The following is a 15,212-nucleotide window of genomic DNA, read 5'->3' as shown; positions in this document are numbered from 1 at the left end:
CAATTATGCAGATTTAAAACATGTGAAACTATCATCACAATTAAGATAACAGATATTTCCATCACCTCAAAAATGTCCTTGTGTCTCTTTGCGATCCATCTCTTTCCAAACCCTGTCTGTCCTCAGGCAACCACTGATCTGCTTTCTGGCAATATGGACTAGTTTGCATTTAACAGAATTATGTATCAATAGAATCATATATTTTTTTATCTGCTTTCATTCATAGTAATGTTTCATCTGGCTTCTTTCATTTAGTATAATCCTGTTGTCCTTATCAATTTGTTCCTTTTATATTGCTAAACAGTATTTCATTACATGGATTAATTACATTTTGTTTATCCATTCACCTGTAACAGAACTATTTGTAGATTTTGGTCATTACAAATAAAATTACTATGAACATTTGTGTACAAGTATTTGTGTGAACATAAAAGCAGTATGCTAGGGAAAGATGTCCCACATCTCTGAAAGAGTGAGCCTTTTTAATTTTAGCTGTTCTAATGGGCATGTGGTAATACAGCAATTTTAATTTCTATTTCCCTGATGATTACAGATGTTGAGCCTCTTTTCGTGTGCTTATTGCCACGTATACACCATCTTATGTAAAGTAACTCTTCAAATTTTCTGCCCATTTTTATTGGTTTCTTTGTTTTCTTATTATTGTGCTGTAAGACAGTTCTTTATATAACTTGATATAATGAATTTGTCTGATCTATGTGTTGCAAATATTTTTCAAGTCTGTAGCATGCCTTTTGGTTTTTGTGATGGTATCTTTCAAGCAGTAATACTTAAATTTTAAGGTACGATATATAAATAATTTCATTTTATGGTTATGCTTTTTGTATTCTAAGAAACCTCTGCACATCCCAGGTTGCAAAGATTTTCTCCTACGTTCTCTTCTAGAAGTTTTATAGGTTAAAGTTTTACACAGAGGTCTAAGATCCATTTCAAGTCATCAGTATGGTGTGAGATATGAATTTATGTTTATTTTTTCTCAATATGGATATACACCTGTCCAAACTCTACTTGAAAGGTTTTCCTTTCCCTATTGAATTTTACATTGGCAATTTTATTGAAAAGTAATTAACTACATATGTGTGAGGTTTATTTCTAGATTCCCTATTCTGCTCCATTAATCTACATATCTATCATTCTAACACTACCATATTTGCTTGATTACTGCAGCTTTATATTATCTTGCAATTATAATTTTTTAAAAAGATTTTATTTATTTATTTTTAGGCAGATGGGAAGGGAGGGAGAAAGAGAGGGAGAGAAACACCAATGTGTGGTTGCTTCTCACGTGGCCCCCACTAGGGACCTGGCCCGAAACCCAGGCACGTGCCCTGACTGGGAATCAAACTGGCGACCCCCTGGTTCACAGCCCGCACTCATTCCACTGAGCTACACCAGCCAGGGTGCAATTATAATTTTTAAAAATTCTTTTGAATATCCTAGATACTTCCTTTTTCCATTTCTATATAAATTTTAGAAGTGCAGTGCATCTTACTAAAGGAAAAAATTATTAAGAGTTTTTCAAGATGCTGAACATAAAATCAAGAAACAACTCTGCCTTTCTGTATCAGCAACAGTCAGAAAACAAAATAACAATGATAGCTAAAATTTACATTGCACTTATGGCATGCACCATTCTAAACGCTTTATGTATACTAGAACATTTAATGTTCATTACAACCCTATCAATTAAGTGCTACTATTATGCTCATTCCATGTATGAGGAAACAAAGGTACAGAGCAGTTAAGCAATTTGCCCAAGGTTATACAGATAATAAATATTAGATCAAAACTATGAACAGTAAAATGGCAACAAACTCACAACTACAAACAACTGAACTTAAAAATAACAGAAACAAAAGCAAATTAAGTGAAAAACTAGAACAGGAACAGAATCACAGGAATGGAGATCACATGGAGGGTTATTAGCAGGGAGAGGGCAGGGGGGAATAGGGAATAAGAAGTATAATTGATAAGTATAAAATAGACAGGGAGAGGTTAAGAACAGTATAGGAATTGGAGAAGCCAAAGAACTTGTATGTACGACCCATGGACATAAACTAGGGGCGGGGAGATGCTGGAGGGAGAGGGGTACAGGGCAGAAGGGGATAAAAGATAAAAATGGAATAACTGAACAACAATCAATAAAATATACTTTAAAAAATAAATAAATATTAGTTCTAGAATTAGAATCTAAAAAGTACAGTTCCTAGAAACAAATCTAACAAAACATCCAAACCTTTGTGGAGAGAAGTCACCAAATTTACTGAAAGACATTAAGGAACACCCAAATGAATGGAGATGTACAACATTCAAAGACTGGAAGATTCTACTCTAAAGATGTCAATATCTTCTAAGTCAGGGGTGTCAAAATAATTTTCACTGGGGGCCCCATAAGCCTCATGGTTGCCTTCAAAGTGCCGAATGTAATTTTAGGACTGTATAAATGCAACTACTCCTTAACTGTTAAGCTAGAGCTCGGCGCTGCTGCAGGGTAGAAACAAGGTGCATGGCTGGATAAAACAAGGTGGATGGCTGGATAAAACAAGGTGGAGGGCCAAGTTTGGCCTGGGGCCTTGTGTTTGCCTCTGGTGTTCTAAGTGATTTAGAAAATCAATGTGATCCAATCAAAACCCCAATAGCTTTTTTGATAAGTTGATCCTAAAATTCATGTGTCAATTGGTCAAGAATTGCCAAGATGCTCTTGAAGAATAAGATAAAAAGACTTCCTCTATCAGATATTGAGACCTGTAGTAATGACAAAAGACAAATAAACAGACTAAAGGAACAACACCCAGAAAACTACTTAAGCAAACATTAAGCTGAAGTTTTAATGCTATGAGATAACAATGCTGAAACTATTTTTTGTGTAGTATAGGATCAAGCAAATAAGTCTAATGGAAACTAGCTTTCTCATTCTTGAAGAAGGAATTTATCAATGTGAAAAAAGGGTGCTGGGTTGGAATTGGCGGTATCTGTTAAAATTTGTGTTTTTTTAAACAAACGCACACAAAAAGGTATTTATGGTGCACACATACACATTTATCCTAGTAATGTACATTTAAAGAGCTTAACCCTGATAGGGTTACTCAGTTGGATGGAGCATTGTCCTGTACACCAAAAGGCTGCAGGTTTGATCCCCAGTCGGGGCACCTATGGGAGGTAACTGATGTCTGTCTGTCTGTCCCTCCCTCTCTCTCTAAAGTCAGCAAACATAACAAATCCTTGGGTGAGTATTTGAATGAATGAATAAGTGAAATAAAGTACCTGTAAGCAATGATGTCCTCTTAGCAATGAGCATATCTAATGCCTAGATATTAATTTCCAAATACCATTTCTCATTAAAAGAAACCAGGGCACAGTGCTAAGGCAGGTTAAGTAAAAAAGATCTGACATATCTTCTGCCAGAAAGTAAGAAAGTGCTCAAATGATAATGGGGATATTTCAAGAGGCCACAGAAGCCAGTGTGCAAGAATTCCCACTGGCCAAATCCAAGACAGTATAAGCATAAGATGAAAAATTATTGTATAAAATTATAACCCACAGAGTAAGAATCTATGAATCCATACTGACATAAAAATAGGTAAATGAGTAACAAATAAGCCATAGAGATCTAATGCATAGTACAGTAAATATAGACAATATTATACTATAATTATATAATGTGATACTATTACATTGGCAATCATATAATATATAAAAGTATCAAGTAACATGTTGCACACCTTAAATTCACCCAACGTTACATGTCAAATTTATTCAAAATGAATAAATGAATGAATCGGATGATGTTAAGAAAAAGTCCTTTATAATAAAATCCCAGCTAATAAGTGTAGAAGAAGTAACGGAATTATCAAATCACCAATATAGCAACCATCACAGCAACAACTAATTTCGGCAATGGATGCTAAAACTATTATTTACATAGTCTCAACACATCTCCCTACAAATTAATTACAGAAATAAAAAAGTAACTTTACTGGGAGAAACTTGGCAGAAACCACTTTAATAAGTGACTGTAGGGGTTCAGAATGAATTACCCCAAGACGTGCCTTTGTGTAGGCAGATTGTTTTGAGCTAAAGGCTACTACTGAAACCCTGCGGGCTGAAGAGAAACTTCTGCCCTCATTTAACTCCCCAAAAGAATTTAAATTAGAAGCCTTGCACCAGAAATAACTTTTATGATTAATCTATCTATTGATACATGGCAGGACAAACTACCAGTTACTAAATAAATGTCTGCTCTTCTTATCCTGCAGTGACCTTTCTCCCCTCTGGAGTCCCAATGCAGAATGTCATACATACCTCATATTCCCTTTCTGTCACTGAACCTCTCATGCATGTGGGGTCTTTGACTCTCTCATGCATGTAGGGTTCCCATACATGCACTTAAGTTTGGCTATTTTCTCTTGTTAATCTGTCTCATGTAGATTTAAGTATTAATATTAGACCAGCCAGAAGAACATGAGGGTATAGGAAAGTTTCTCCTCCCCCCATGATCAAAATTATTATCACCAGGAACAGGAAGAACTGGCATTGTGTGTCTCCTGATGTAACAAAATGAGAAAAACACATTATTTAAGCCAAAAAAACACACACTTATACTGACATTCTATACAATACCCAATCTGAACTCTTAAAAAATGGAAAGGTCATGATAGACAAAGAATGAAGAAATGTTCCAAATTAAAGGACTCTAAGAAAACATGACAAATATGTTAGCCTGATACTGGTTTGGATCTTTATCAGAAAATATTCTCTGATAAAGAACATTACTTTCTCAACTGGCAAAATTTTAAAAGGTCTATGGATTAGATAATAGTGTTGTATAAATGATAATTTCCTGATTTTGATAACTGAACTGTATTTAGATAAGACTGACCTTGTTCTTAGAAAATACAGAGTGAGGATTTAGAAGTAAAGGTGCATCATGCCTGCAACTTACTCCCCAGTGATTTGGGGCAGAAAGGGTGTGTTGATAGCCAACCTACCTACACACACACGCACTCAGAGAGATGATAAAGTACATGTGGCATGATGTTAATAATTGAGGAATATGAATGAAGGATATAAGGCAATTTTTGGTATATTCTTGCAACTTAAATTATTTCAAAACAAAGTTACTAAAAGATTATAAACTTGAAATAGAAGTATATAGCTTTATGATGTCAGAGTAACAAAAGATTTCTCAAATAAGACACAAAAACACAAACATGAAGAAAATTTCAAATAAATCTGACCACATAAAAATACCATAAAGCCAAAAATGGGAGGAACACATATAAACCAATACATGTAACCAAAATAGGACTAGTGTCTGGAATATGTATTTTTTAATTTCTACAAATGAACACAGGAAAAAGGAAGAAACCAAACCTGAAAACAGGCAAAGGAGTTTAACAGAAAAATTCGTAAGGGAGAACGGCCAATAAACACATAAAAATATGTTCAACCTCACTGGTGATCAGGAGAATTTCACAACAGCATTGTTCATAATAGGCTCAAACTACAATAACCCAAATGTCTATCCACAGTAGAATGGATAAACAAACTGGTATATTCACACAATGGTCACCTATAAACTTGACGCTACTGAGAATGAATAAGCAAAAGTCACATATATGAATATGAATGAATCACAAGTCACAAAAGAAAATAAACAGCATGATTCCATTTATATAAGGTTCTAAATATAGGAGAAAACTTTTTAAATTAGCACTTAGGGCTTCATAGTAAATGTTAAGAAAACAAAAACAAAAAGCTGAAAGACAGAATGATTATCATCAAATTTGAGACTGGTCATCTTCGGGAGAGTGGAAACACAATCAATAAGAAGGGTACAAAGACTGCTTCTTGCGTATGTATAACTATTTGATTTCTTAGCCTAGTTAAAAATTACATGGGTATTTAAAAACTTATTTACATGTTTTATAAGCTTTTCTATAGATATAATACAGGGTGAGGTAAAAGTAGGCTTACAGTTGTGAGTACACGAAACACAATTTATTCTTCTATTATTATTTATTAATTATTGTATTATTTTCCATAAAATAATGGAAAATAGGGTAAACCTACTTTTGCCCTACCCTGTATGTATCACTAAAAACAGGGACAGAGTGCTTACAACTCAACCCTAGGAACTTTAAATGGCAACCTTTAAAAAGGAGAAAGAACAAATGGGAAGGAAAAAAGTTAGGACCATGTGGTGTTTCAGAAGTCCAGAGAAAAAGAAGGGAATAGTAAACGTTCACACAATATATCAAAAGTATTCTCTGATGAATCACTTATCTTAAGATATAGGCATTACTTTGCAACGGCTAAGAATTTTAACACAATGAAAAAGGATGTTAACGTTCTGATATTTTATATTCAGAAACCAAATATCCTAATCATATTTTTAAAATGTCCTCTTTCCACAATGCAGAACATTAATTACACCAACAGTATATATTCAGTTACTACAGCTAGATGTAGTTCTGCATTTCAGAGTCAGTTTTGGCAAACTTCATTGATAGCCCCAATTTCTATCAGGTGTTATGGAACTGGTAACTACAAAGACCTTTGGCTCTGCAAAATCGGACATATAAGTAGGGGCTGGTAACAAATATAAAACACAAACATTGGTCAGACCAAAGCAGAAACTTTAACAATTTTAGGGACTTGAACTTAAAAACAGTTCACTTGACTTTTTCAGTTATAAATAACAAAAAGCTTTTACTTGAAAATAAAGTTACAAACTATTTCCTAGAAAATTTTGGACAACCATTTGGCTATGGATTCTTTTTTCTCACCTGTAAAATGAAGATGGACTAAAAACCACTCAAAGTCTCAATTAGCAATATTTTATGTTGTCATTTGGGAAATAAAAATCAATCATGAAGGGTAATAAAAATTAATAGTTTATCTAAATATAAACCACACGTTTTGAGAGGTGCAAAATCAAAAAGTAGTATACATTTACCTAATGATATATCCAACTGGGCCATCCACTGCTTTTTCCTTAACATTAAAGGTTTATTTAAAAAGTATAAATACAATCTCGGTCAGGGCACATACAAGAATCAACCAATGAATGAATAAATAAATGGAACAACAAACTGGTGGTTTTCCCCTCTATCCACCTTCCCCTCTCTCTCTAAAAAAAAATCAACAATAAAATTAAAAATAAATGAAACCAAAAAGTATCAATACATTGAGAACTACTTTTAAATAAAAGGAAGCTCTTCAAAGCAACATCTGCAGAGACAATTCAGAAGACTGTATTTTTAATAATGTAAAACTACAACTTCCTACAAACTTAAGGTAAAGATGGAAGTTCAGATGTTAAAAAAACAAAACAAAATAAAATAAGATAAATGCTGTTCTTTGAATAAAGAACGAACATACCACTAATTTAGGTTCTTGTTTTAAACTGTCACTACTTAAAAAGAAAAAAGCATTTCTCTCAAGAGCAATTAAGCCAATATTTTGCTGGCTAATAAACCAACATATTTAGCCCTGGCTGGTGTGGCTTAGTGGATTGAGCAATGGCCTGCAAACCACAGGGTCGCCAGTTCGATTCCCAGTCAGGGCACATGCCTGGGTTGTGGGCCAGCTCAAGCCCCTAGTGGGGGGCATGTGAGAGGCAACCACACATCAATGCTTCTCTCCCTCTCTTTCTGCTTCCTTTCCCCTCTCTCTAAAAATAAATTAAAAAATTTTTTAAAAATACCAACATATTTAAACTAATGTTAATATGTACAAGACTACTGATTTGAAGCAAATGGTTGTATGGCTGATAAAGAATGAGTAATATTTGTGTTAGAAAGAGAATCTGTAATTTTTCATTTCAGATATTCACTTGTTTTCCAAACTAATAGAATCTACAAATATTAAAATCTAAATAATGGACACATTTCATTCTATGATCCTTGCTATCCTTTGGAAATCCTGAGAGAATCCAAGAAGGAAAGGCTAACTTGACATAACACGGATTAATAAATGAAACCGTATAAGTTCAGAACACTTGCTTTGTGACTCAAAACAGAACTACTCACCAAAAGCAGCAGCCATAGGGGGTTCAAGGGATGGATGGCCATCACCAGTAGGAAGGTCTAAGCGAGTGAAGTCTCTGCTTTTGTCATTATTATATTTCACATTAAGGCTGGTGAGCTTGGAGAAGTCAATACGCAGAGTGCAGCATGCATTATAGATATTCTGGCCATCCAGAGCCTAAAGCATGTAAGAAAGGGACTGATATTTTGCAAGACAACAACACTAATAAATCAAGTAGCCTCTACTTTGACACAGAATGGCTATTAGATATAAAGCAGAGCGCACTGGAATATAAAAACCATAGACCTTTATTTACGTTTACCTCTGTCACTCTGTGTACCTAAGAGAGAAAAAGAAAATCTCTAACTCTCAGTTTTCTCATCTGTAAAATAAGGATAATCCCTATCTTCTACCTTGTCTCTGCTATGACCAAGTGGAAGAAGAGAAATGTAAAGGCTTGGAAAACTATTACACATGATTGTACATTGTATTAGCTATTATTATGATTATTTTGTCCACGAAAATGTTTAAAGATGTTTTAATTTTGCATTTCATTTTTATTCTTTTTAATGTAGTTTATATACATTAAGATGAAATAAAGCCTATGTGATACTTATCAGAACAATATATGAAATATTATCTACTGTTTTTTCTTCTCTTGTAAATTTATTTTTTAATACTGTGAATAATAAGCTGAGGGAAATTTGGAGTCAATTCTGATATAAGACCAAAGATTAGTAATCCCTCCCCTTCACAAAAAAATTTGTAACCACTTATGACCTCCACAAATACCCAAACTTATAAAAATAGATACCAGAAAGCAAGACACATAAAAATGAAACAAAAATACACAAATATGCAAAATACCCTAACTTGTAATTGTATTTGGTGAGTATGCCATCATAAAGGCACAAAATAATATAAATATGAAGTAGAAGGAACAGCACATATAAAGGCTATATTTCTAATTAAGAGCTAGACACTATATGGTACACAAAAGTACAACAAACCTTGTCCCTATCTTTGGAAAGAATTTAGAAATAATTCAGATACTGATATAAGACAGATTCTGGTTGAGGTCAGATCTCACTAGGAAATGGGTCAGATATAACTAAACTGAATGTGAAATTTTATATCTTGTCAAAAGTTAAACACTCATGCACTAAAACAAAACAAAACAAAAAAACCCCACTATGAATTGATAGCAACCTATTTCCTGAGATTTAATATCTTCACCAATTCAGAGTTTCACAAGATTCAAGAGTGAATGCGGTTGCAAAAATAGTGAAATCAATCTTTGACTAATTTAATAGAAAAAAATGAAGGTCGAAGGCAAAGATAATTCTACTTCATTAGTCAGATTATATCAAGAGTACTTGTGCTGAATTCTAGACTTTAAATATAACAAACAGAAATAAGTCCCAGAGATCTGAGAAATAATAGGTGATTTGAAACTATTTCATATGAATGAAGAAGTAATTTTTAGCTCACTGTAAAAGAAGAGCATGTGAAGCAGTATATTTAAAAATGGTAATTTTATAAATGTATATTTTACTACAATTAAAAAATACATGATAAACTGGAGCAAGGGAGAAGACATGATGGCTTCTTCGGTATCACTGAAGACTGATTAACACTTGAAAAATAAAAAAGATAATAATTACCATTTTGGCATATTGTGCATTCAATGGGTCAGCATACTGAAGCAAGGCTTGAAACTGATTATTCTTTGTAAAGGTGATAATTTTCAAGACTGTGCCAAATTTAGAAAATATCTGGAAAAAAGTTCACATTAGGTTAAATTTAAGGAAAAGTTAAACTAACATGTCTTTATAAATACAACTTGATTCATGAATCCCATTTTTAAATAAAAATAATTTCCTCTATTAAAATTGTTGGTACTAAAATAACTTAAATCAAGCCTAAGATGTTAAAGTTTCAACACCCATGCATGGCTTAAAACAGGACCTAAACCAATATGCACTCAAATATTTAACCTATTTTATATGTCAAAAATGACACAATACTAAATCAGGAGGCTACAATAAAAATTAATGTTATAAGATAATGGGGTTAAAAGTATATAAATGGAAGTGAGTCATGTGGATCATCTATTTCACCCTGACAACCAGCATCATCTACTTCTCGAGATTTTTATAGACATAGAAACTACAAAACGTTCAATACAAACTGCTTGATTAATTCATGAAATATTCACAGAGCACTGTTCTGAGCACTGGAAAGTCAGAAGTGAACGAACAAGAGTCAAGAGTCTTGTATGTCGAGAAAAGACATACGAGCAAATATGAGCAAATAAATAACAATGTCTGGTCGTAAAAAAGTGTTATGAATTTAAGAAAAAGGGATGAGAGTAAACCAGAATGCAAGTTGGGAAGGTGCAAGGGTGGTCAAGGAAAGCATCTCTGAAGTGCCTTTGAAGAATAGGAACAAACAGAGTGCAGGGAAGGTCTCCTGACAGATCTCTGGTTACCAATGCTCTTACAATACTGTTATACTTCACCAACACAAAGGATCATGGGCAGGGTTACTACAATGCATTTTGCTTTTCCCTCACATCTTATCTTAAATTTGAATCTTAATGAGCTAGAAACTTATCCTTCTGCTTCTAAGAGTAAAAAGATAGTTATTCTGTATGCTGGTAAGAATTTGCTATTATCAAATATTATGTCTGAGTGTCCTTAACAGGACAAATGCCCTGTTTTTTAATTATCAGAAAGAATAATAAAAAATATCCTAAAGCAAAGGCAACAACAACAAAAAAATTTGACATCAAAATTAAAAACTTTTGTGCATTAAAAAACACTATAAACAGTATAAAGAGTGAAAGGGCAACCTAGAAAATGAAAGACAGTATTTGCAAATCATATATCTGATAAAGAGTTAATATCCAGGATATATATAAAATGACAACTCAACAACAACAAAACCCAATTTAAAAATGAGCAAACAGCCTGAATGGACACTTCTACAAAAAAGATTAACTGAACAGCCAAGAAAAACAGGAAAAGATACTCAACATCACAAATTAAAGAAATGCAAATATAAACTATGAGATAGAACTTCAAACCTGAATAAAATAATAAAATAGCTATTAGCAAAACAAAAACCAGAAATTATCAAGTGTTGGTAATGATGTGGAGAAATGGAACCCTGTCACTATGGAAAATATTATGGTGCTCCTTCAAAAAAAAACCCCTTAAAAATAGAATTATCATATGATCCAACAATTCCACTTCTGGGAATTATACCCAAAAGGATTGAAAGCAAGGGCTCAAAGATGTATTTGTACCCCATGTTCATAGTAGTATTATTTACAACAGTCAAAAGATGGAAGCAACCCAGTGTCCATCCACAAATGAATGGATAAACAAAATGTAGTATATACATACAATGGAATATTATTTAGCCTTAAAAGGGAAGGAACTTCTGATACACACTATAACATGGATATACCTTGAAGAGATTATGTGAACTAAAATAAGCCAGTCACAAAAGGACAAATGATGCATGATTCCACTTGTATGAGGAAATGAGTAGAAGTCAAATTCATCTAAACAGAGAGTAGAATTGTGGTTGCTAAGGGCGGAGAAAAGAGGGGAATGGGGAATTATTGTTTAATGGGTACAGGAGTTGTAGTATGGAAAGATGAAAAATGTCTGGAGATACATATATGGTGTTCACTACTAATGCCACTGAACTATACACTTAAAAATGGTTAAAAATGGTAAAATTTATTTATCTATATTTTACCACCCCCCAAATAAAATAACCTAAAGTCCATTTTTATAACAACTGACTGGTGTAAAAGAATACTTTCTTTTTTTGCTGTCAAATTGCCTTTATTTATTTAATAATCTGACAAAGATAAAAGAGATATTATCATGGACTTATGAGACAATTCAAATGTCCTTTACTCTCATCATTTTCATTTAAATGGCAGAGGCATCTCCTTTGTCATAAATTTATGCAATATCTGCATATTTTTTGTACAAGTATGCAGGTGTGTGTTTGTATGTTTGTGTGTGTTCTGTCTTCCAAAATTAACTTCCTAACATAGATGTTAGATACAACTGAGAGTAAAAAATCTTTACAAAATGTTTTTTATTGTATTTCTAAGACATTGTTTTAAATCAACAATCTACAAACCTGAAATAAAATCTATTCTAAGTAGATTTACTTTAACACAGTCATGGCTTTGCATTTAACATTACTTATATTCTGATAAAGTCCTTTCAAAATTGATAAGGAGAATACTTTTAACATGTACAGACATGATGAGGTTAAAAATCAGCTTGCTGCCTTGGCTGGTGTAGCTCAGTGGATTGAGCGCAGGCTTTGAATCAAAGGGTCACTGGTTCGATTCCCAGTCAGGGCACATGCCTGGGTTGCAGGCCAGGTCCCCAGTGGGGGCCACGTGAGAGGCAACCACACATTGATATTTCTCTCCCTCTCTTCCTCTCTCCTTTCCCTTCTCTCTAAAAATAAATAAATAAAATCTTAAAAAAAAGATTAAAAAAAAATCAGCTTGCTTGTTATAGAAAAGGTATTTTGGGGGTTGTTGCTTATGTTTTCTTTCTTTTTGTAATTGTATTTTCTTCCATTACTATTTATCCCCCTGACACAAAAAATGGAAAAAAGCATTGTTTCTAGAAAACAATATATTTCTATTTTCTAAGTTTTCTTTGCTAATAATTTTTCAGAATAAAAATAAAGACTCAAATAAAGCAGGGAGGGAATAATGGGGGGAAAAGGGTGAAGGGTTTGCAGGAACAACTATGAAGGACACATGGACAAAACCAAGGGCAGATGGAATCAGGGGAGGGAGGTGGGGATGGCTGAGGTAGGGGGCAGAGGTGCGGGGAAAAGGCAGAAAACTGTACTTGAACAACAATAAAATTTAAAAGTATTTTTTAAAAAATGAGCACTAACATCTAGGAATACCCAAAGTGTGATTTTTTAAACATTATTTCATAATTATCAAAATACTAAATTTTCAACATGTTTGGTTTCAAAAGATTAACATTTGTGAAAGCTTCACATATTCAATTTATTTTTACTGATTATAAGGCCCTTAACTCCATTTCCCTAATATATTTATTTTGATGTCATAAACATAAACACAGAGACTTAACGCTTGATGTCTCCTGTACATTATAATCTTTTAGACTTTAAAATGGGACTGAGAAAATACTAAATATCAAATTCTGGTAAAATTAATCTTTAGAGGAACTACTATAAAGGACACATGGACAAAATCAAGGGGGAAGGTGGAGGTGGGGGAGGGAGGGGGGTTCAGTTGGGGTGGGGTGGTGGGATGGGGAGAAAAGGAATACAACTGTAATTGAATAACAATAAAAAATTAAAATTAAAAAATTAATCTTCAGGGTGATTTTTATTAAGGCAGAACTTAACAGAAACCGAAAGTGTTCACTAGTATTCACTTACAAAAAGCATATTCATATTAGAACTTTTTAAAATATCATACACATTGGCCACAACTTGCTTATATTTTTGTAGCCAACAAAACAGACTAACCAGAATTTTATATTACTAGTATTGCTTCTTTTATTTAATATCACAGTAATTGATTTTTGCAAGTTATTTATCTTTATTTTGCAATTCAGAAAGATCAATCCTTTATCCTGAAGACATTCGTCTCTCAGACATTCATAAAATAACACCATATATAATAATACTTGGAAATAATGGATTATATGAGAATATTATTTTGAACTACTTCAGTGCACAGAGAAATTTTTAGTATGCAGGGTTGAGTTTACGTAATGATCAAAGAATGCCTTCTTTATCTACAAATATTCTCTAGGTGATGCCATAGAATCCAATGGCTTTAAATTATCACTCAAATGCTGATGATTACCAAATCCCCAGCCTTGCATTCTTATGTCAATCCAAATTTATTTCCCAACTGTCTATTAAACACTTCCTATTTGGATGTTTATTAGATATTTCAAACTTGACATGTCCAAAACGCACTCTTGTTTCCTGCCCCACCTCCCACTCCTGCCCAAGTCTTTACTGTTTTAGTATAAATAGTTCTATTTTACCAGAGCCTCACAGCCAAAATCTAGAAGACATTTTTGATTACTCTCTTTTTCTTCACACACCGTCTTTTTCTTCACTCAACCCATCAGCAAATCCTTCTAAATATATCCATAATCATCACTTCCAGTGCCCATATCCTCATCCAGGTCTCCACCATCTCTTAAGCTCACAGAATCACACAGCAAGAGTGATTCTGTTAAAACATAAATGTACTCCTCTTCCCAAAATCCTCCAATGCTTTTCCCTCTTACTCAGTTTAAAGATTATAAGGCTTTACATCATCTGGCTCCTAACCGCTTCTCTGACCCCTCTTATGTATAGCTTTCCTACTTTTTACACTACAATGACATCCTTCTTTCTGATACCCAAACACATTAAGTATACTTCCAAGTTCTAATATGAATATGACTTTGCACTTGGCTGCTTTTTTCTGACTGGACCATTATTCTACCACATACACACCTAACTAATGCCTTAACATCCCTTGTTTGAAACAGCACCACCCCAACCTCAATCACTCTCAATCCCCTTACCATAAGCTGAAGGAAAAACCACTAGCTTCTATAGCAGTTTAGTTAATGCCAACTATTAAGCAAAGAAAATAAAATAATCCTGTAATTAATTGTAACAGGTGCAAGCAACCCCACACTTCCACGTATTTCCACATCTCAATATTCACTGCATTTATGCTACTACTTATGAAATTATCTTACCCACAAGACTACAAAAGCAAAGATCAGTTTCTTACAGCGCAATTTACTAGCATCTGATATTATAGCTAAAATTTCTTGAGCACTTAATATGTAGCAGGCACTATTCTAAGTGCTTTAAATGTATTAACTCATGTAATACTTACAATGAAGGGATTAGAAACCATCTTTATTCATCCCCATTACATAAATAAGTAAAAGACATAGATGGGGTAAGTTACTTGCCCGGGGTTCTAGAGGTAGTAAGTGATAAAGCCAGGAAATCAAACCAGCTCCAGACCCTTATGCTATACCACACTTTAGCGGGCTAATGAGATAAGAGTGCCAGGGGGAGAAGGCTTAGTTAAGTAATTAGAGAAAGACTGGGGA

The 15,212-nt window shown here is 33.6% G+C and overlaps 1 protein-coding gene across 5 annotated transcripts in view; it reads right to left on the bottom strand.

Annotated features, from left to right (window-relative positions):
• PTBP3 (polypyrimidine tract binding protein 3) overlaps positions 1-15,212 on the bottom strand; it is a 93,966-nt gene that overhangs the window by 24,209 nt on the left and 54,545 nt on the right. For all 5 annotated transcript variants that reach the window (XM_024562059.3, XM_024562060.3, XM_024562061.3 and 2 more), the window contains 2 exons: positions 9,714-9,824; positions 8,052-8,226 (listed from right to left, as the gene is read on the bottom strand). In XM_024562059.3, the coding sequence (XP_024417827.2) occupies positions 8,052-8,226; positions 9,714-9,824 (286 nt within the window). The remainder of the gene's footprint in view (positions 1-8,051; positions 8,227-9,713; positions 9,825-15,212) is intronic.

This window comes from Desmodus rotundus, chromosome 1 (genome assembly GCF_022682495.2).
Source record: "Desmodus rotundus isolate HL8 chromosome 1, HLdesRot8A.1, whole genome shotgun sequence".
In the NCBI taxonomy this organism is placed as follows: Eukaryota; Metazoa; Chordata; class Mammalia; order Chiroptera; family Phyllostomidae; genus Desmodus; species Desmodus rotundus.
Note: the sequence above shows the minus strand (reverse complement) of the source record. Positions and strands in the feature narration are given on the sequence as shown.